The 23,140-nt window shown below is 45.0% G+C and overlaps 1 protein-coding gene across 3 annotated transcripts in view; it reads right to left on the bottom strand.

The window, feature by feature from the left end:
• Window positions 1–5,579: 5,579 nt before the first annotated feature.
• LOC130110736 (ephrin type-B receptor 3-like) overlaps window positions 5,580–23,140 on the bottom strand; it is a 39,153-nt gene continuing 21,592 nt past the window's right edge. The window contains exons 8-15 of one of the 3 annotated variants that reach the window (XM_056277917.1): window positions 22,377–22,429; window positions 21,806–22,024; window positions 19,843–20,090; window positions 19,013–19,228; window positions 18,574–18,723; window positions 17,688–17,887; window positions 14,460–14,615; window positions 5,580–9,156 (exon numbers count right to left, since the gene is read on the bottom strand). In XM_056277917.1, coding sequence (XP_056133892.1) covers window positions 9,048–9,156; window positions 14,460–14,615; window positions 17,688–17,887; window positions 18,574–18,723; window positions 19,013–19,228; window positions 19,843–20,090; window positions 21,806–22,024; window positions 22,377–22,429 — 1,351 coding nt within the window. In that variant the 3' untranslated portion in view covers window positions 5,580–9,047. The remainder of the gene's footprint in view (window positions 9,157–14,459; window positions 14,616–17,687; window positions 17,888–18,573; window positions 18,724–19,012; window positions 19,229–19,842; window positions 20,091–21,805; window positions 22,025–22,376; window positions 22,430–23,140) is intronic. The other 2 variants (XM_056277918.1, XM_056277919.1) reach the window with 2 other exon arrangements.

The following is a 23,140-nucleotide window of genomic DNA, read 5'->3' as shown; positions in this document are numbered from 1 at the left end:
ACCAGGGTGTGAGTTCATGTTGGCCCAATATCCAGTTTGTTCTCAGTATATCTATCAACACATCTGCCAAATTTGGTGCTTTTATCACAGACTGAACAATTGTGATATTTATAATTATGGTCACTAAACAGAGGATGATTGTTGTTCATTCTCATTCAATGTAAATCTATTTTATTTATTTTTTAGTCAACAGGTCCAAACAAAACAGAGAGCATGGTGTATAAGAGGCTCACAGCATGCAGGTCAATTAGTTAATTAAAAATATAATCTTGGTTTGCCTCCTATAATGACTGAATATCTGCTTACATGACCTCACACCCATTATGAAGTTTCAAATAAAATGCAAGTGGGAGAAGATGAGGAGATCATATAGGCATTGTCTTTGCGCTATTGTGTTGCTTGTTACAACAGAAATAGTGCTGTTACCCGTAAAAGTACACATGAAAAACATCCAAGGCCCTTAGCAACCACAAAAAGAGATGGAGAATATAGGGACACAAAGAAAGAGACACAGACATGAGGCCATGAGATGTCTGCTGATCTTTGATGAGGGCGTCTGCTGGGCAGGGGGCTAGGAGAAGCGAGAATCATTATCTCGCCAACCATCTTGTTTATGTTGTTGCATGTGTGGCTGCTATTCAGCAGAGACATGCTTTTGTCAGTGTGGTTTTCATGCAGCTAAGCCATTTGATTTGTGCATTATGGTACAGTACTGCACCACTATATTCTATCTTAGGCTATGTTGATGATACTGGACATGAGTGCACCGTATCTTTGCATGATGATATTCACACTCCTTCAATGGCTTTGCCATACTGTATGTAAATGGCTCCCACCCAGTTATCATACCCTGACTATGAACCTCAGACTACCTCATGTGTGTACAGACTTTGTAATATTGTTTCCTTGGCAGCCATGTACCTGGCCTATGGCTGGTGATCCATCAGAGAGGGAGAGACCAGGCAGCTGCACCCAAACACCAAACAATAGGAGGCTTGTTCTGGGGCAGAGAATGGAGGATGCCCCTTCTAGAGAAAGGGGGCATATAAGGGAAGGGGGAGGCGTTCAAATATTTTGGGTCTTTTGGAACAGGATAATCCCCTGTGATGTCTCTTGAATGGAGGCAATCGTCGGCTGATCTCGGCGAGTTTCAACAAAGATGAAACAGCCGTCCCTGCAGTGTGGAAATTTTCCTCGAAAGATGCAACTGTCACAGCTCACTCTTAACACAGTCAGGCATTTATACTTGATCTGTACAGCAACAATGAAAAAAAAAAAGTTATATCAATTTAGAATGCAGGGACATATGTTTTAATTTTTCCTCATAATCCATTTTGCACGGTCTAGTGTCACAATTGGAAAAGTGTGCATTTCTCATTTTGGATTGAAATGCTTTGTATAAACAAATTCAATCATTTTGACTGTGGTAGCATTTGACGTGATGAATTCTGCATGGGCAAGTGGGAAATGTAGTAGGGTTGGAAATTTACCTCATTCATGTTTTCAAAATTACCTGACATATGCACACTAAAGTACTGAAGGTGTTTTTAAGGTTTTATTTGATAAGTTGTGAATAGAGCAGTCATCATATCTAATCAAACAGAAGTGTGGCAAATAATTAGCATTGCCATGTACTGAGTTGACAGTACAACAAAGCAGTACAATGAGAATACGACCTGTGGGTCAGCAACCCGGACGTACAAATGACTGCTGGAAAACCAATTAGAGGAATTGTAAGGGGCAGATTTGATCCAAAGTTGAAGGCCAATTTCCTTTAAATCATTCCATATATCTTTGTATTTTCCTTCATTTTTGTTGTTGTTGTTTTTTTTTTTTCTTCCCTTTTTGGGCTTTTTGGTTTCAGTGGTTAGATTTGCTTTCACAGGGTCTTTACCGAGGCAAATCAATGAGTGTACAGAAACACACACACACACACACACACACACACACACACACACACACACACACACACACACACACACACACACACACACACACACACACACACACACATTTCATTGTTGGAAGTATTTGCCAATTAGCAAGTTGTGGCAGTGGAGTGGTAATTAGGCTTTCCAGTCGGCTGGTGTCTGTGTACAGCTTAGCCAAGACAGGTCCAATGCTAAACGCCTAACTATTTGTCCAGCAATTATGTCAGGTCCCCATGTCACAGTACAGACGTGACCAATTAGCTGTGCCAAGCTATAGAGAAAGAGAGGGATTATGGCAAGAGAGATGGTAGAGGATGAAAAGCCAGACAGATGGGGGGGGGTAGTCTTTGGGGAATAAGTGAGAATAGAGGAGAGAGTTAGGCTTTGGATATAAGGGGAAGGGGAGATGTTTGGGGGATGGGGGGCACGGATTTCTTTTCGCCAGCTATGTGTGATCATGTTTTGCATTGATCCTCATCCTGACCGACATGTGGCTAAGACGTGCTAATGCATAACTATATTCACGCTAATGCCAGCCATGCTGACCGTGGGGATAAGGAATTAATCTCTATTGAAGTCTCAATAATTGTCCCTCTTGTCACATGACACATTTTTGATGAAATATGCCTGTACACAATCAATATTCTCTACCTCTGAGTAATGTGACACTATGTCAATAACCATGGGATAGTATACAGTAATCCAATTCATGCTGGCACAAGGCCGCATATTAACCTCAAACTGACAGACTATACCGTGCCGTGAGCGCTGAAGGAGTGCTCATGATTTAGGGTAGTCAAAACACCTGAGAGTCTATGATACGGTCCCATTCTGCCTCAGTGTACTTGGTCCTTGTCCAATTTCTTTTTTCTTGCAAGAGGTTTTATAAAATTCCTATGGCAATGTACTGCCATGGCACTTAAAATGTGGAGCGGCAGTGGCCGGTCACAATTGCAAATGAGGAGCGAGTAATAAAGAATGCGGGCCCGGTGTCTGAAGTTCCATTGGCCCTTTAATACGTGTCCGGGGGCCTGCCCAAGTGAAATCCATCATCTCAAAGGAGCAGCGGAGAATGAGAGTTTGTAAAGTCGGGAGCTTGGTGGGCTCCCTTGTTTCTATACTTCCCCCTCTGATCTGAGATGGAATTTATTCTGCCGGCTGCAAACACCACAAAAAGAACCACCATAATCCTCTGTTGAAACTTCTCCGAGCGCATCTAGGGGGTGAGCGTTTTCGAAAAATATCTGCTCTACCCAGACACCGAGACCACCCGATCTGAGACTCTGTTTTTAATTGGACAGGGAAGGAGAGAGAGAGAGAGAGAGAGAGAGAGAGAGAGAGAGAGAGAGAGAGAGAGAGAGAGAGAGAGAGAGAGAGAGAGAGAGAGAGAGAGAGAGAGAGAGAGAGAGAGAGAGAGAGAGAGAGAGAGAGAGAGAGAGAGAGAGAGAGAGAGAGAGAGAGAGAGAGGGGCGAGCCAGGGGACAAGAGGAGGAGGTGGATGAGGTGGAATGAGTGATCCGAGCATCCTCAAGCAGTGAGTGAAGTGTTGGCTTTATGCCTACAGACATGAGTCATGGCTCATATTAATTAGCGGGTTACAAATACAATATTGAGAGAGGTTTTTTTGTGTGTGTCTGAAGCTGTTGACATGCTTCTCGTGTGGATTGGAAACGTTGATCGGATTGAAAGTGTGTTTTGTAAAATTTTGGAGTCTGATAACACAATGGTGCTGTTCTGTTTCTAACTTCTAAGACATCAGAATTTGAACTTTAGGTATTTAAACTGATGGTTCTTTGATTAAAATGGAGGGGGAAAAGGCCTGTCAAACTCAGTCTTTAATGGTTTAATCTGCCGAATTTCTCCGGTCTTTGGCTCACAGTAACGACCCCAATAATAGCAGTGAACTTGGCAACTAAAGAAACATTAGAAATAGATGAACTCTGGGTAACTTCTCCCAAGGATCAATATCTACTCATCAGATGCCTGCAGCTGTAAAGATGAGAGACAGGATTACACAAAACAATATTTTTATAGACATTTCTACTGTGCATGTCCTTGGGCTCTTCCATTCCAAGGCTGGGGAACGATGCAGCCGAAACCCATCTGAAACTCCAAAACCAAGCTGGAGCACCCACCATAAATGGTTTAAGACAAATGCCTCGGTAAATGCAGCACCTTAACATAACTTTCAGGTTCGAGCGTGGGAGTGAAGCAGATCATTATCTTAAATTGAGGTTGCATTGCCACCACGTTAACCAAGCCACATTATTTTGGAAACTGCAGAAACAACCCCTCGCATGAAGTTCTGACAATGGTTTATGGGAACGAAAGATGGCCATAATTGATAAGCAGTGAAATCAAATGTGTTTATTTCAGGCAATTACAATTAGATGAGAACGCAGAACGTGTGTTGAGTCGATGATGAGTTGGCATGATGCTGCATACTGAATCGCCATGATTGAAAAGTAAATATAGGTCCGTCTGAATGAGACATCAGCGGTCAGAAAACACACAGGATAAACAAAACTCACACAGGACACCGGGTCACATTTCTTAAATAATTTAATTGCAAAAGGGTCTTTAAAAATATTTCTACAAGAATGCATCATCATTTTTTTTAGTAATTTGTTGTGTATGTCTGCACCATTAAATACATCTCAATGCTTCTCAAAGAGGAATTAACAATTGCATTTCTCAGCCTTCCTTCCATCCTCCCCCCACCTCACTATACATGTACAATACTCTTTAAAACGTCTCATCTGCTTTTGATTGGTGGGGGGGCGGGGCTTCAAAAGTGACAAAAAGACAGGCATGTGAATTGGGCTTGTTAAAAGAAAAAACAATGTTACATATTTATTCAACAGAGACAGATAAAGAAAAGATAAAGATACGGTGCAAGAAAGGATTTGGGAGAGACCACTTGGACAGTGTGGAAGGATGAGGGACGGGGGGATTAAGTAGGGAAGGTGGAGGGAATGTCGGGATAGTTTAAGCCCCTCCCCCCCGTGCATACACACAGAGAGAGAAGGGCTCATTGGCACACAAAGAGACAACTGCATCTGACAAAGCCTAGCTTCTGCTGAGCAAGAGGTTTCCTTTACAAAAAAAATGGCAACCACTCTCTAGTCAGACACTCACACACACACACACACACACACACACACACACACACACACACACACTAGCATGCAAACACATACACAGAGGCGTCCATCCCAATGTCAGCAGTTAGCAGAGATATTGGTCAGTAGGGTAAGTGTGACACACAGGAGAGCTCGTTTCCTTCCTTCGGGGAAGAACTGAGAATGGTAAATGTTTAAGTGGGAGGTGATTGGCTTGCAAAAGAAAAGAAAAGGAAACACTCTTTGAGAGCGTGAAAACCCATCTCAGAATATTCTCTTTCATGACTTGTTCGCAGTTCATGTGCAGGCCAGTTTAATCATTTTCAGATGCGCCACAGCAGCCATCGAGCTCATCACTCACGGTGGGTCGGCTTCGGTTAACACAGCGCCGGGCTCTGGCACAGCATGTGCACCTCATCAATAGTTCATGCAAGCTCCAAATCACTGCAATTTTTCATGAGTGGGCATGTCTGCCATCTGATTGTGTTTAGCCACCCCCCCACCCACCCACCCACATACACGCACACACACACACACACGCACACACCTTTTTTACCCTCATCAACTGTCTTGTTTGGTGCCATGTGTTCATAACAGTAGAAGATGGCTGACTGAGTGACTGACTTGGGAAAAGGAAGAGGGAGAAATATTTCGATGGGAGACTTTCATTGAGACCGAGCTTTTGACTGCATGCAACTCACTCTTCTCTCGGCCTTTATCAGCCTCCTTCCTCTGAAAAATGCCATCAGTGCTTTGAAGAGAAACTAAGCAGCCGTGCAGACTGATAAGAAGGGGAAAAAAAACCTTGTGTGCTCCTCTAAACAGGCTTCGCTATGACATTTACTCGTCATGTACACGTGGCACTAGTCATGGTAAAAACCAGTGCCACTTAATTCACGCTGCACGTATCAGAAATCAAAAGCAACACGTGGATGAAAACCATCCAAGGTTTTGGTTACTTCCTGTGCAGTTTACAGAGGGGGAGGACTCGCAGTGCTGAAAAAGGTCTGTACGCAGAGTGAGATGAAACGATATCAAATAGGGAACACATGGTTGCTTTGCATAATACACTTGATGGCTTTCCGAGGGGTTCAAAAGAGGCTGACAAGAGTAATATGGCGAGACGTAAAGACACTAACATCATGCTATCATTACGCACACACAGCTAATAATATTCACATATTGCATTGATCAACTCCAACCCAAACAATACGGAGACTGTCTGGGAGATGGGACTAATGGTGCGGCCCCCATCCCTTAGTCCACCACCTGAGAGCACCCCTCTGTGAGGAGTAATAGTACGGTCTAGGTGATGCAGCTGCTATCATTTAGGATGAGGGGCCTGCAGATTTTTGGCTGTCTGTGTGCCAAGGCTGTTGATCCTACACTGTACTAATCAGGCAGCAGCCCGAGCCGAGACAGGATGATTGCGGGCCGGACAGGAAATGAAGAGAGATAATGATAGGTCGGCCAGCCATATGTCTGCGCTCGCTGCAAGGATATGCACAAACTGGCCCCAGTGCTTAACTGACCTGACAGACGAGGAGGACCCATGAGCCTCACTTGTGACAGTTCCTGGTATCTCTCCCACAAGGCTATGTAACACATAGGCAAAAGGGCAGGTCCGCCTCTGGGTTTCTACAAACCAGTGGCAGGGGTGATCACTGACCAGTCTATAGTTCATCTCTGGAGTTGCTCTGTAACTACCGTTTATAAAAGTCCATACGGATCTGAGATGAGCCGGGTATTACGCTGTTGCTCTGGAAGTAACCAACCATGAGATAAATCATATAGATAAACACAAGTAAACGTAGGTTAATTCTGCATTTCACGAGCCATAGGGATGCCTCTGAAATGGTTGGAAGGAGGTTTGATAAGAGGTGCATGGGAGACAGTTAATGGAAGCACAGGGCAACGCAATAAACTCCTCTTCCTCTGTGATGAGAACGGGAGCCAGGTTGCGTCGGTGAAAGATCCAGTCTTGTTGGTCTTATCAAAATGCTGACCTGAAACACAACCACTTAGATACTTATAAACACACACACATACACACACTCATATGCACGCACACACGCACACAGAAATACTACCTCTTATTTTTTTCTTGCTTTCTGTTTCTGTCATCCCTCACTCTGCTCAGTTCTCCCAAAATCAAACATTTCACAACACTTTCCCCGTTTTCTCAAAACACCATTTTTTTTCGTGTTATTTATCTCATTTTTGTTACAAAACATGTACAGGCTGTTTAGAACAACAACAAAAATACACTATCCAATTCATATGCAATTTTTTTTTCCTTTGTAATGATCATCAATTCATTTGCTGAATCCTCCCAGGGTCTCTCTTCCTCCTGATTGTTCCAAGTCCACAGTCCCACGGCCTCCAATTCGTCCGTTTGGGGGGTATACAAATTACAAATAAATACATGGGGGGGGTGTCGAGAAATTAAAACAAGAATGTTTGATTATTTCTAAATCAGATAATATTCAGAGGGAAGTAAGGTGTCTCTCATGGTTTGCTCTGTTTCAGTACGATGCAGATATATATTTCCAAAGTCCTTTTTTTTTGATTCGATAGAAAAGAAGAACGTTTAACAGTTGTCCACAGAGTATAGCGTAATTGTTTCAGATATAATTGCTCCTTGTCACTTGTTCAGTTCATGCGTTAATTCTCCATGGTGGCAGATAGCGGAAGCTGTATTGTACAGTATATTTGTGTGCACTTGTTACACTCGCACATTCACACACAGACACCTAACCACACACACTGTCTCTCTCTAATACAAACACACAAATGCACACAAAACGCACAAAAAATAAAAAAAGGCCAAGTGGTCTTTGTCTCATGATGCCACAGTCCCCGTCTCCCCTCAGTCACATGAAGCGTCCAATAGGGGTGCTCGGGTTCGACCGGCCAATTTTAAAAGGAAATAATAAAAAAATAAAAAACAAAATAAAAGAGAGAGAATTAAATGTAATGAGATCAAATGAAAATCAAAAATAGAGAGTGGATGAACCAAAAAACAAACAAAAATATTCCCAAGCTGTGAAACTATCCTGAGCGGCCCCAGGTCTTGGCACCGAGGTCAGTTGGTGACCTGCAGGGGGACCGAGCAGCCGAACAAGTGTCCTAAGCTGGGCGGCTGCTCTTATTTGAGCTCTTGGCCTCAGTGATCCTCTTGAGCTTTGACCCCAGCCCGTCAATTTCCTCTACCACCTCCTCACCCTGCTCTGGCAAAGTGCCCTTTTTAGATAACACACCTTCAATATGAAGATGGGGAATTAAAAACACACGCACAGTAAAACAACTTCTAGTATGGGATCGCCTTTTTCACCAAAACATTTTTTTTTTGTATTTTCTTGTGAATGATTATTCACTTTTTTCATACTTTTTTTAAACCTTGGTGTTCACTTTTCTTTCTTTTTTTTTTTACTATGTATTGAGTTTCTATTGGGGAGGGGTGGATTTTCTGTCAACGGTGGGTTGTTGGGATTGTTGGGGGGGGGAATCAGGTATAATGGTTCTTGGATGAGGACCAAAAGACTAACATTTGGGATACAGGGCTAAGGTCCCATCCTGGCCAACCTCACAGAAACCACACGCACGCATGCAAACATCAACCCACACCGGAGCCAGTGAGGCACGCATGGGATATAAGGGGGTTCACTCGTCCTCCTTTTCAAAAATATACAAAAGAATCCTGACCTAATGTCCTGGTGGATGGGGGAAAAAAAATGAAATGCAGAATAATAACTCGGAACACAGGAACAGGAAATGGAAGTAGTTGCGATTGAAAAAAAAAGTCTGAGGCACTGCAAGCCAGTTTCGTAACGTCTGATTGGCAGAGATGAGTCAGGCAGCTAGGGTTTCCCGTTGGCTCTTTCTCTCTCTCTCACTCTCTCTCTCTCGCTCTCTCTCTCTCTGGCACAGTTCCTCCCCCCCATTTCCCTGTCTGTCTGGTCTGTTATGTTGACTGGTCTGCATGCCCCGTCTCTCAAACCTGGACAGGCAGGGTTTGGTTCATTTGTAGTCTCATGTCCTGAATGCTGCCTAGAATCTTCTTCTGGTGGCCGGCCAGCGTCACCCCTATCCGAAGCAGGTCCCTGTGAGGTGAAACAGAACAGGTGGCTCAGTCGTAAAACCATAACAGAGGGTAAACATTACATGGTGGGCAAGAAGCTGAGGCACAATGTAAACCACTCCCCCTCCCCCCCAATTTCCACAGTACTGAGTGGGAGTAGGCCGGTAAGCCGAGCATCCCTGGAAATTACCCGTAAAATGTCAACAGTTTGGTGGTGACACTCATCTCTCCATATTGAATCTTAGCCCTCACGGTGCATATTTCTGTTGCCTGGCAGGTGGGCGACAGCAGGGGAGTCCAAGACTTATATTGCGATAGTTAATGATTAGAGAGTAGCCCTGGCTACTGTTGGGCAGCTGGTGCACTTCACAGAGCCTGCCTACATCTGTCTGCCAGCTAGCTACTGAGTCCGGGAATGGGAAAAACAATTTCTGCCATGTAGTTTTTACATGTAGAGTGTGTTGGAAAAAAACAAAAGAGAGAGAGAGCTCATGTTCAACAGACAGATCATTCAGTCATTCTTCAGATGGACAAAGGGCTCGTCTGTCATTGAGTCAGCTTTCATTTGGCCACTCTTGCAAAAAAAAAAAGAAAAGACAGTGACAACATGCCACATGTCTGCTCATAACGGACAGAGTGAAATGGCATTCAGAGCGTACTTTGCTTCCATAATGTGGACTATTTTCAAGTAAAACAGGAGGGGGAAAACCGTAGGGAGGGATCACAGAACGCTGAATCAGTTCATCTGGACAACGTTTATTGAGAGAAACTTTCATCACTCATCTGAGTGACCGCTTCAGTCTCAACTGACTGCAGGTATCCCCACCCTTATAAACAATACAGTGGCATAAAAACGAAACAAACGATCGGTTTCATATGCAAATTACCATGACCGTTAACTAAAGTTACAGCTGCCATGTGTACTTTTCACAGAGGATTGGGGAATAGTTGCAATCACAGCATTGTAAGATTCAGGGATTGTCGGTTCAGGGATGGTCGTTCTCTCTTAACATAGATGGTGTAGGGAGGGATGTGATTTGATCCTTCAGGATTTTATTAGATCGTACAAAACATTTTAATACATCATTGGTCGGAGTGTCTTTATGAATTTGTTTCTAGTTTTTCCCCTTATCCCACCCGATTAACCCAATAGCATATGGCCGGAACTCTTGTCGAATAACTCCCCTAGCTCACGTTTCCACAGGAAGGAGATAGTCGTAACGCCAGCTTCCTTCAAACTCGTGTAGGCTGCCCTCGCTATTTTCCACGCTGAAGCCCCGCATGGATTGCATTACCGTCAGGCCGCGGAGGAGACGTAGGAAGAATGCGTTCGGTTGCTTGGCTGCAGGCGCCCGGATGGGCCTGAAGGGTCGCTGGAGAACGACGAGTTCACGACCACTACACCGATATACACCCACTATCCCTCGGGTAAGGGTGGCCTCATGAATGCCTTTGGCCGTGACCGGTTACGGCGAGTCTGGGATACGAACCTCCCAGCCACATGACGAGTGTCTTGATGTATGCTCAATAATCCAGGTAAGAAAAACAAATAAGGTTTGTTCCAGATGTATCCAGATAAACGTTGTATTTAGATGAACTGATTCAACCTTCTTTGATATGGGCTGGAGTGTTGCTCGTCTGACCACGTGGATTTGGTGACGCAATCACAGTGGTTATTTTAGAGGAAGTTAAGGTTATTAGAGTTTGATGTAATATAAATATTCCTATTTATTTATTTATTTATTTTTTGCATTCGTTCTTGAACTGGTATAACATGACCGGGGGGAAATGAGGGGTCGTTACACTAACAAGGTGAAAAAGTCAATTTTCATTTCACGTTTATTTTGAGGAAAAAGAAACAGATCGGGGATAGCAGATAGCAATTTAAAATGGAAATCATTTCGGTGGCAGAGGACTCAGACGTTACCTCAAACACCAGCTGTTCAGAGTAGACGCAGGAGCAAAGAGAGGATCTTAGTCCCAAATTGAAGATTCATTTGGGAAATATGAAAATGCTGATGCACATCTGACATTATTAAACTTGTAACAAGCTTGGGGGAGTGCGCCTGCGCAGACTGTGGTTTCTCAGACGTCGTAATCTAATCGTCATGGCCATGTTATTCTAACACAGCCGGGCGATATCATGAGCACCTATCTTTCATGCTCGCCTGTTTGTTTCCCCCCCACTGATAACTGGGGAGGGAAACCAAACCGTGAACCGCGTCTAGGGCAGCGATTAGCTGAGCACTGGTGCCCTGCCACCGTCTGTGTCCTCTGCGTTCACACACTCGAACCCACAAGCACACGGACATAAAACACGTGTGCTGAAAATCTAATATTACTTGCAGACAGCAGGCCCTCTGCTTGTCTCAACATCTTTGTGGCGCGATCCATTCATATACGCCATGCACATGCAGACGGAAACGCTTGAGAACAAACTCACGTAACACACACACACACATCCACAAGCCCAAGCTGCCCCATTCATCCTCTGCCCTCACACACCAGCCAAACAGGGACGGCATCACCACAATTTCACACAAATAAATGGTGTTTTTCCCCCCTTTCGCCATCCCCATCAACACTGCGACGGAGGATGAAATGATAATAAATGAGCACCATTAGAGGAATTACTGGCCATTAAAGGCAACACAGAGCCACAGTACGCCACACCTGTCAGCCTGGCCAAATTGAAACAAATTACCCCCACCTTCATCGCCTATTATGAGGCTAATGAGGATGATATATTTATCATTATTTTCCTAATTCGTTTATTTGATCATCACTGGTCCCCAATTTCCACCACTTCCATTGCATCATTTCCAGTTTGCAAACATGTGAGTGTAGCGAGCCGGCAAGGTCAGCCGGATGTCATTGTGGGAGTAACTGCAAAAGCGTTAAAGCGGCAGTAGACAACATTTCAACTTCGCCCCCTTGCGTTGCCAAGTTCTTTTATTGTTTACGTCATGATCGCAAAGAGATCCGGATCGCTTTCCATTTATTAGCAGCCTGGCTACTGTCCAAAGCAAGAAACGACCGGACGAATCCCAATTTGAACTTGAAACCCTGATCCTAGTGCTATGATAAAGGCAGAGTAAAACATGTGGTAGTATTAATAAGTAGGCAGGTTGTGTTACTTACTGATCCAGTAGAAAGAATGCCAACTGAATGTCAGTTTGGAACTCTCTCAAGTCCCGGGTGTTTTATCAAACTCTGTTTCCCCGTCAAAATCTGTTTCCCCCTAGCCAGAGTTAGATACAACACTGGGATGCTTAATTAACCTTAACCCAGTGGTGGACTGTCAGGGCCATCAGGGCCTTCTCTGCTAGCCCTGTCAAAATCAAAATCATAATTTGCTTTTCATAGTTAGATTGAAGTGTGCCTGAAATGTGTCCGAATTCAATTACTTGTTTCCTCGTGGGGCTGAGCAGGGATTTCCTACGTCATCTAAACGCATCACAGCTCCTTGGACCAGCACAGATTGTATTACTAGCCTTTTGTTGAAGCCTGAAGCTGCAAACTGATTCAGCTTTGAGTGACCGTATCATAAGCCAATCAAATTTTGATGTGTAGTGACAGAACACCCCAGGGGCCCGGCGATGTATCGGTGCTAGCCCCCTATGTTGTTATCAACTTTGAGCTTGAGCCTTTGGTGGGTTATGAGCAAACGAAGCGCAATGGCCACCGCATTCTTGTCTACTTCATGTTTTTTGCAAATCTGGGAGAACTGTCTTAATTTTTTACAGATTCTCCCAAACGGACTAAGTTACTTGCTGAATTTTGTGAGAAAAGGCTGCCACGAGTCTCTCAAGTGAGGGGGAACTTCAACTGAAGGTTGGTGTGCACGTTTTTCTCATTGAACTGATAATACTGTGGCTATACTTAATTGAATTTGTTAAAGCTGCACGAGTGACTGGTGAACACTACATCAACTGTAGAAACTTGTTTGTTGTTGTTTTTGTGCTACGTGGTGTGTGAGTGCATTCTGCTTGCTGGGTGACATAAGGAAGAGGTGATGGTTATGCTGTAATAGCTGCTATAGTGCACAGCATTGTGTGTGTTGTTGAAGATCAGCTGTCTTGTTGGTGTTGATGCAGTAGTGCGTGACAGTGTATTTTGTATGTGGCTGTATTGGCACCCATATGAGAAATGTGTGTGTGTGTGTGTGTGTGTGTGTGTGTGTGTGTGTGTGGAGGGGGGTTCGTTACTGAAGGCCCTGACTGAAACCCCACACTACGCTACTGCCTTAACCTAACACTTGCCTTAACCTAATCGTAACCGATAACTAACCCATTGCCATGCAAACACTTTTGTCTGGCGAGGGGGAACGAGAACTCGATGGGGAAACAGAGTTTGACACAACACCAGAGTTTGCCCCATTGAGTGAATCCCCATCTGAGGTTCACTCTTGTTTTACCTTTGTTTCTATCATTCCCTCTTCCTCATCTTTGCCACTTCCATCGACTGGGCTCTTTTTCTCTTGCCGGGTAAAGTTTCCACTGTCACTTCGGTTGTTTGACCAGCCGCCATTTCCACTATTGGGGATAGCTGCCAATTGCTACTGGGGAAAACAAATGCGCTACCCTCTCCCTATTTTCATTGCACAGTGGTTGACGCACTTATTTTGTGCCATAAATCAAGTCTTCACTTTCCCGCGAGGTTGTACCCAGTGGCAGACAGAATTGCATAGTGAAAGAGAGGCTTATAGGGCACCAGTCTAAATGCCGATGGTGTCATTATTCTATAGCCATTACCCTGTGCAATCAACATTAACTTCATGATGATAATTTAAAGCAAAAAAAGGTTGTCTACTGTCACTTTAATTCCCTAATCCTCTCCATTTTAAAACAAGCCTCTCTGATTTGGTCAATTTCACAAAGAGAGTTTGCAGGATTTTACATTTCTTTCTGCCACATTACTTCATAATGTCTCATTTTAGGTTTGAGGACTCCTTTGACAGTATGTGTGAGCTGTAGTGTGTTCCTAAAAGCCAAAACCCAACATTTTTCATTCTAAAAAAACAAAAAAATAAAATGAGAGTGTCCTTGAAATAAATTAAAGAGCATATTTCCTCAAGTGTCTGTACCCATAATATTGATGAAACCACAGCACATCTTCAGTCTTTGAGAAGCAATAATTATGCTCCTGAAATACTTTAAAGATATACCAACGTTTGAGCAAAAAGTATTATTGCATACTAGAGGGGCACCCTCCAGTCAGTCCCAGCTCAATACAAAGATGTCGATGGTAACATCGGTCAGAAGCCACATGAAGCCTGCTTCATTTAAATCACGATTTAACTGACACAAGTGCTACTCCACTCACTCTGCTGTCATCTGAGCCACAAGGTCAAAGGAAGCAAATCCGGCGTTGACAAAGTTGTCACGGTAACGACTCATCTTGATGGCATCCAGCCAGTCCCCCACAGTAGTGAAAGTGGTATAGTCCGGCACACATCGGTCAAGCAGGGGCTGGGACACCCTACACGGGGAGGAAGGGGAGAGGGGGAGAGAGAAAGAGAGAGAGAGAGGGTTAAGGTCGTCACTACACCACCTCTGCTGGCCAACCTCACCCCCCAACGCCCCCCCGAGCGCAAACGCTCCATCTCTCCACCTTCTCCTTTCCTTCTCCTCTCCTCCCCTCCACCTGTAGTGGATAGCATAAGCCCTAGCCGAGAGAGAGGGGGGGTAGCGAGGACAGTGGGGGAGGTGACCACTTTTGCTTTTCACCATGGAGAGACTGGCTGGAGGCTTGGCTAGAAATGCTGTTGCTAGATAATGTTGGGGAAGAGTGTGTATATCTGTGTGTGTATGAAGGTTTATCTACCTGTGCATCTGCCTATATGAGTGCATGCACGTGAGCATAGGGTTATTGAGTAAGGGCTTGAAAGTAAATGGCTGCTATACCCACATCTGTGTGTGTGCGTGTGTGTGTGTGTGTGTGTGACATGGTATGACAAAATAAACTCCAGATCAAGGGCAAGGGGGGAGTGTTAAGGCTATTTGAGGAATGTAAACATATGCATGACTCAGAGAAGTGTGTACTTCCATACAGGTAGTTATTCACCCACCTGTGGATGCCAACACCACATGTGGGGAGTCACACAATCCCATGACCGTGTGTGTGCTTGTGTCTGCATTTGTGAGTGTTTTCATTTTAGTGTACAACGTCTGTGAGTCTCCGCTTATGTGTATGCTTGAGTAGATATACCTGTAGGTGCGCTTTGAGGATTCCTGAACGTACGGGTGTCTATGAGTTTATGCGTTCAGGTGTGTGTGTTGCATACACCCTTACACACCTGTACGTGGGCAATGAAGCCTTTCTAAAGAGCAACAACCCAAGCTCTTCTGTTGATCAATGCCACAGATAGAGGCCACCGTAGAAGTTTTAATAAAAGCCAGCCACAACCCAAGAGAGTGGAGAGGTACTGCATGAGAGAGAGATGGATGGCTGGTTGGTGTGTGTGTGTGTGTTTGGGGAGGGGGGGGGGCAGACAAGCGAGAGAGCGAAGAGAAAGAGAACCACTGTCTCTCCTCTCTGCTCTGTTGATCCCTGTCGTCTTTTTTGATGGCATTAGATTCATTAACAATTAAAGGAGGGAGAGAAGGAAGGAGGGGCGGAGGGGGAAGAAAAGAAATGAGAGAAAGTAGGGAGTTAATAAGAGTGATACAGAGGCTCCATTGAGTGGTGTAGATGGAGGGATTTTTAATAAGGCCTGTGCTTCGGAGCCTAAGGCCTCGGGACGTCATTAACCCCAGACGCTGGCTCCTCTTAATGGATCATTGTTAGTTTCCCTTCTCTGAAGCTAGCTTCAAAACAGTCCAGAGCTGTTGCTAGCCACATGGGAACCGTGGAGAAATACACTGTGGCATAGCTGGATGAGGATGCAGTTGATGTTATGAAACTAGTCCGCTAGCTGACCAGTGAGACAGCTAATGGAGCATGCTAGAATGCAAAGTTAATGGCGGGGACAAGTCACAGTTTCTTCAGAGGATTTGAGTTACTGTTTCACGTCCATATGAAGCTTGCAGATAAGAAGATCCATTTGTGTACGTGAGCGTGCATTTATGCAAATAAATGTCAGGTGACAACAGAAGAAAAATAAACACACGGGGAAACGCACAGATCCCGATTCAAAGAAAAACCTCATCACAAGCTGCCGCCAGAATCACAACGTTCTCGAATCTCGATTGGTCTTCACACACACTGACATCAAACAAAGTATTAACTGATATGCGAATAAACGCCTACGACACATAGCCACTAGTTCTTCCAAGCCAGCCAGTGTTAGCTAACCTCCAGCCACCCTTCAAATGTCGACCAGCATGGCGGCACCATGTCTCACTCCTCCCTTGTTAGGCTTGTCGGCAGGAGGCCACATCTCCGCTGGCCCGTTTAAAATCTCGTTAGTGGCTAATTAAAAGGCACTTCCATCTCTTTTTTGCATCATCTTAATCGAGCTAATTAACCGCAAGCTTAATCTTCTAAGAACGTCGCTCCTGTGGCCAACTGAGGCTCCGCTTTTCCCCTAGAGCCCAACCCAGGATTGTCTGCGGGCCCCCCCCCAGGACAGAAAGACCCTGATGTGGGGACAGATAGGTAGGTCACCCCCCGCACCCCCACCCCTATCTATACTGCTCTCACTCCACAACTTCTATCCTCTGATTTTTTTTCTCAAGAAACAGGTTGCAGAGGAAAGTAGTGCAGAGCTAAGGCTAAATGTAGACATGACATCATTGATCAAGCTCCCTGTTGGTGAAGGAGTTGACTTGGGGTTCTTTATTAGGCCTTGGTAATTCAGATCTGCATAAAAGCCCAGACTGCTTCTCTGGGAACTCAGGAGCTGTATATCGGAAGAAATCAACACTTGAAAGAAGTTGCCGCATTGTTACGGCTGAATCACTGCCTTATAAACACCTTGCTCAGTTTGAATGAGGGATATTTGCCCAAGTGAAACGTGTTAATGAGGTTGGGCTGGGTCAAGCACAAATGAAATGGCTTAGTCAATACCCTCAGGGTTTTGTGCCAAAAGGTCAAAAGACTTGATTCAATAAGCTAATCACCTCTGATTGTAATCTATCACTAGAGACCAGTACACAGCATCTCTGCAAAGAAACTGTTTTCAAAAACGAGCAGAGCAGTTTGAGTTAATTTTTGACAGTATTTTGGGGATCTGTTATGCATTATTCTTAAAAAGACATCATTACCCTTTCACAGGGATCACTAATCCACCTAATGAAACTCAGCAGAGACCTCCATGGAAACAAATCCACTGGCACACCATAGACAATACAGTCGTCACAGTCAAGTTTGCAAAAGTAATTTCCAGCACCAAAGGGCACATCAAGCTATGATAAATACACAGTTTTTAAAAAAAATTCTCCACACTGTCAGTGGACCATTCATATTCGTAGGATTAGATTTTTGTGGTGTCTTCATTAAATGGTGTTGCATTCATAACAGTGAATTGGTGGGTTGTGGGTGGTTTAGTCAGATGAGAGCAAAATTAGTGTCAGACACTACTAGTTCCACCGCATCACGAGTACAACATACCCTGTGGACTGCGTGCTGTTGGTGACCACCTTAAGGCTGGCAGCATTGCGGATTAGCTTATCGAGCGTGGCCACGATTTGGGTGAATTTGGGCCGCAGGTTCCTCTCCTTCACCCAGCAGTCCAGCATTAGCTGGTGCAGCGCTGTGGGGCAGTCCATGGGCGGAGGAAGTCGGTAGTCCTGCTCCACTGCATTTATCACCTGAACAACAGGAAGGCGGGAGATAAGAATCACGTTACAATCTACACTGGCATTGCAAAAAAAAAATTCCCATGATCACCAAAATCACAGGTAACCAAATATCAGAAGTTGAAAGGAGTCAGTGTCCTTAATTATTCTTATCATAGCAGTCATAATATACTAGGAAGGCGTTAGATAGGGACCAAGGATATTTTAATTTGGAGCTGTAAATAATAGACAGTCAACACATGGTGAGGAGTGTCGATTTAGGAAAAGGGAGAGAGAGGAGCACTACTCCTGAGGGCATCGATGGATTGGCAGAGCTGCAGATCAAGAGGGATTTGTTAATGGCTATATGGAAATATTTCCAAAGATGGAGTGGCCCTAAAAGGTAATAGTGTTCACCCTGTGCGTTAGTGGATTGGAAGATGGATCAGTTTTTGGTAAGAGAGGGTAGAAGAAGTATTTCAGTTTCAGCCCATGTGAACCCAGTCACCATTTTAAAAAGCTCCTATCTACTTGTACAAAATGACTACTAGCATTAAAATAATAATTCAGTGTATGATATTACAGGATTTGCCGTATAAAACCGCTTTTTTTACAAAGTAGAATATTAATTAAGTGTGCATTCCTCTGTATTGGGTAATTTTGTCTGTCCTCAAATGATAGTGTGACATTTTGAAATGAACATTTTAATTTAATCTTACATCCTGATTGCTCATGTCCCAATATGGGCGCTCGCCATACGACATGACCTCCCACATGACAATTCCGTAGCTCCACACATCGCTGGCAGAGGTAAACTTCCTGTAGGCAATTGCCTCGGGAGCCGTCCAGCGAATGGGGATCTTGCCGCCCTGTGGATATGCGAATGAGTAGGTGAGCGTGAAGTACTGGGGGGGATGGAGCACAAACACGGAGTCACACAAATACAAGAGGGAGAGAGAGGGTGAGAAAAACGCAGTCGAAGGATACGTAGATGCACAATACAGGGGTGCATGATACAAAAACACACACAACCATATACACATAAAACTAGTAAAATCTAAGGTGCACAAACGCTACATGAAGCACATTTTAGGATACTGACATATACTACATTAGTTCCAAAGTAATGAAAACACAGAGACACACACACACACTCACCAATGAGCTAGTGTAGGTGGGGTCCGAAGGGTCGTCCTCGAGGAAGCGAGACAGGCCGAAGTCGGACACTTTACACACCAGGTTGCTGTTGACCAGGATGTTACGTGCAGCAAGGTCTCTGTGTACGTAGTTCATGTCTGACAAGTATTTCATGCCCGCTGCAATGCCACGCAGCATGCCAACCAGCTGGATTACTGTGAACTGCCCATCGTTGAGCTGGAAAACGAAGACAGGTATAGACAACGATAAACTGGATTTTAGATCAAGGATGGACATTCAAAGGAGCATGTGCTTCTCCCTTGTCTGCTTGTAGTCGTCCCTCTTATGGCCCTTACTTCCTTTGCATGTTTGTTGGATGTCTCCGCTGCATTTTTCCTGGATTTCATCCTCCATTTCGCCGGAATATTCTTTCTCCTTTTCTTCCTGTGCTCCTCCCTAACCATGCATGCTTCCTATCTATCTCCCTACCTCCTTCATTACTCCCCCCATCGTGGCAGACTATGTTTGATGTGACTTGGAGACGGTGATTCATAAGAGACTAAGCTCTCTGTAAATGTCACCAGTTGCCTGAATACAAGGATTGCCAGATATCCCTTGCTACTGAAGAGATTAAGAGGCCTTTTCTTTGGCAGCAATGAATGTGAGATAACTAATAGCGAGATCCAGGAGATATGGATGTGCTTATTTGTCCGGACTGTACTGCGCAATTGATAAGATCACATATGAAAAGAGACTAATGTTATGAGCTTATGCTGGTTTGTTGTTGTTGTTGTTGTAGGTGGTGGTGATGTGTGTGTGTGTGTGTTCTTAGTTTTGTATGTTCTTCTCACCCTCAGAAAAGAGTCCAGAGCGCCGTTCTCCATAAACTCAGTGACGATCATGACGGGCCGGCTCTTGGTGACAACGCCCTCCAAACGGATGATATTGGGGTGGTCGAACTGGCCCATGATGGACGCCTCTGACAGGAAGTCCCGCCTCTGGCGATCGGTGTAGCCAACCTTTAGTGTTTTGATGGCCACGATGATCTCCCGGCGGCCGGGGAGCTTGAGACGTCCACGGCACACCTCCCCAAACTCTCCTGTGAGAGCGGGGCGAGACAGCCAGAGAAAGAGAGAGAGAGAGACGGAGGGGAGAGAGGAATGATGGAAGAGTGGGGAGAGTGGGGGGGAGAGAGGGGAGAGGGGACAGTTAACTGGTTAGAACCAAGGAGCCAGGGAAGGATAGCGGGAAGGGGTGGGGTGGGTGGGTGTAAGGGGAGGAGGGCGGCTGCGAGAGTGCGAGAGAGCCAGTGTTCTACAGCAGGCGGTGTTGGTGGGGATGGTGGCAGTGATATTGGTGGTAATATCATTAGCATATGTGAAATATATGCTACATGAGCTACAGAATAAATACAAAAGAATGATGAGGGGGTGAGGGATGGTGTGGAGGGTTGTTGGAAGAACTAGGAAATGTTGGGAGGATAAAATGCATGTTGAAGTGTGTCGTGACCAACAACAAGTGTCTAATGGGAGACTCAAGAAGCGGTCAGAGCAGGGTGGGGGGGGTGGATAGGGGAGGTGTGGGTTAAAGGGTGGGGGTGAGGGTGGTGGGGGCTACGCATCGAAGGGGGCAGAGAAGCGGGGGGTGGAGGCAGAGAGTGGTGGGGAGAGAAGCTTGGTGGTCTTCGAGGTGTTGGACGCTTTGCGTTTAGAGTCTACGCCAAGCGATAAAAACAAGGCAATGCATCAACGGGACAAAAAAGGGGTGTGAGAGAGAGAGAGAGAGAGAGAGGGTGAGGGTAGTTAGGGGAGGAGGGGGGCGGAGGGATGGAGGGATGGACGGGTACAGGAAAGGAAGGGAAAGGGAAGACAGGGGTTGAGGGTTTGTCACTTAAAAAGGCGAAGGCTGGGAAGCGATGGGTTTCAAGTAGTAGCCTCAGCAGTAGAAGGGCTGCAGTAGTAGTAGTAGTAGTAGTAGTAGTAGTAGTAGTAGTAGCAGTTTTGGTAGTAGTAGCAGTAGTAGTGGTAGCGGTAGCAACTCCATCTCCATCATCACAACGTCCTCCATTTTGGCTCAGATACAACACTAAAAGAACTCAATCTGAGTTGGCACAGTCCTGCAGCTTTTTAGCAAAAAATATTACTATCAAATATATCAAATACATTTCATATATTACTGGCTACAACACCAAAGGTTGGGGGAGGGGTGTCTAAAGGAAATGAACAACCACATATTGGGAAACCCAATAAGTGCTGAGGATAAGTGCTGAGGACAATGGTTAAATAAGGTGAACAAAGTACTAGCCTCTTTGGAAAAAAAAGGACCTTCAAGACACTTACAATGTGGTTGGGATCAAAGATGGCCTAATCCTGGACATGACAGGAAGCTATTCAATGTAATTTGCTGTGCTCTCTCAGCAGAACGTTTCCATTAAGAGGATTTTGAGTCGTTTGCAGTCAGTTTTTACATCACACTTTATGAAAACAAATCAGCTTCTGTGAACAGCTCCTCTCCTGTTCCAGGATTGGGTTTCATTTTGATGACACAGTGGAAACCATGACAATCCACCAAATAAAAGTGTGCGCAAGCTGCTCTGAAGGCACTTGGCAAGGAGAACAACATAAGGGTGCTACGACTGAGCCACGCTACTTTAAAACAGGACACAAACTGCAACAGTTCGCAACAACTTGAACTTAAAGAGAGTGGCTGAGACAACTCTCATACTTTCAACGCTGCAAAGGGAGTCCTAATGGGTGACGGGTGAGGAAGGTGGGGGAGGAAGGAGAGGGCGAGCGATGAATTGAGTGAAAGTACCGCTTGGCGTGAAGTCCTCTAACGGTATGGCCTGGAGGTGACTAGCAGTCTTCCCCCTGTAGCTCAGGAGCTTTGGTGGGTTACCTGCGCCGATGACCTCCTCGATCTTTACGCAGGAGACGTCGATCTCCTTGGCGAACTCGCGGACAGCCTCGTTGGGGTCCTCGTAGGTGAAGGGGTCAATGTAGACCTTCATTCCCGGTGTTACTATGGGGGATTCAGTACCAAGAACAGGCACGTGAATTGACGCCGCATGGCAAATAACTTGAACTTGTAACCCCCTTTTTTTTCTGGAATCACAAACTTGATTAACACCATGTTGGACAATTAAACAAATGGTTATAACTGCACCTACTACTGCAAACAACATCTGATTATACACTAAATGCTCAATCAAGTGCAGCCACACTTGTGTCAGTTAGTAATTATCTTTTATTTGCTCAAGGTCTCGTGTGACATGTAACACATTCGAAGAAAGAGAGTGAATAGTTAGCAACTGCAAGTCGGTGGGCTACGTTGGTGGCTGCCGGTTTGGAGGATAGGAACGAGGAAGCTTGGCAGAGAGACTTACTATACTGCTGCAGCTTCTCTGTGTACTCCGACTCCGAGCCGTTCCTCTGCTTTCTGCAGACAAAGAGGGGAAATGCAAACTGAGTCACGTGGGTTTCCACACACAGCAGGGTGCAATACTGGGCAGGAACAAAAGCATGAGGAGAAATCCATATTAATGTCTGCAGAGACGCAGACAGACAGCGAAGCTGCTTAGTAATGGTGTGTCTTAATCTTTTAGCACTGGAAGCTGGGATACAGAAAATGATTGCATCAATGCCCAGCGGTAAAGTGACTCAGACTTTGGGATTGTAACATGAGAATACACACATGAAGATATCATCCCGCTGTCTGAAATAGCAAGCGGAATCCATCCATTCATGCACACAAACACACACGCACAACTTCCCCCTTCCAGAAATGAGCAGTCGAGATAGCGAAAGCCATCCATTTGTGCACACATACACACACACAACTTCCCCCTTCCAGAAATGAGCAGTCGAGACAATAACAGACTCAAACAGCAAGCTCAGCTGTCTGGTCTTCCTCGCCCATCAGAAATCACTCAGCTTGTTTCAATTCACTCCTTCTTATCCTCTCTTCCACGCACTGCTCTTGTTCTTTCTTTCTGTTTTCCTTTCTCTCTCACTCTCCGTCTTCTTGCTATTGCTCGTCTCCCGCTTGTGCCCTCTTTCCATCTTTCTCTCTCTTTCAGAATCTTCATCTTCCCCCTCCATCTCTCCTCTGTACTGGGAGGGGGGAGGAGGGTAGGGGGCACAATGATGA

Source organism: Lampris incognitus, chromosome 3, assembly GCF_029633865.1.
Source record: "Lampris incognitus isolate fLamInc1 chromosome 3, fLamInc1.hap2, whole genome shotgun sequence".
Taxonomy (NCBI): domain Eukaryota; kingdom Metazoa; phylum Chordata; class Actinopteri; order Lampriformes; family Lampridae; genus Lampris; species Lampris incognitus.
This window is presented reverse-complemented; position numbering and strand designations above follow the sequence as displayed.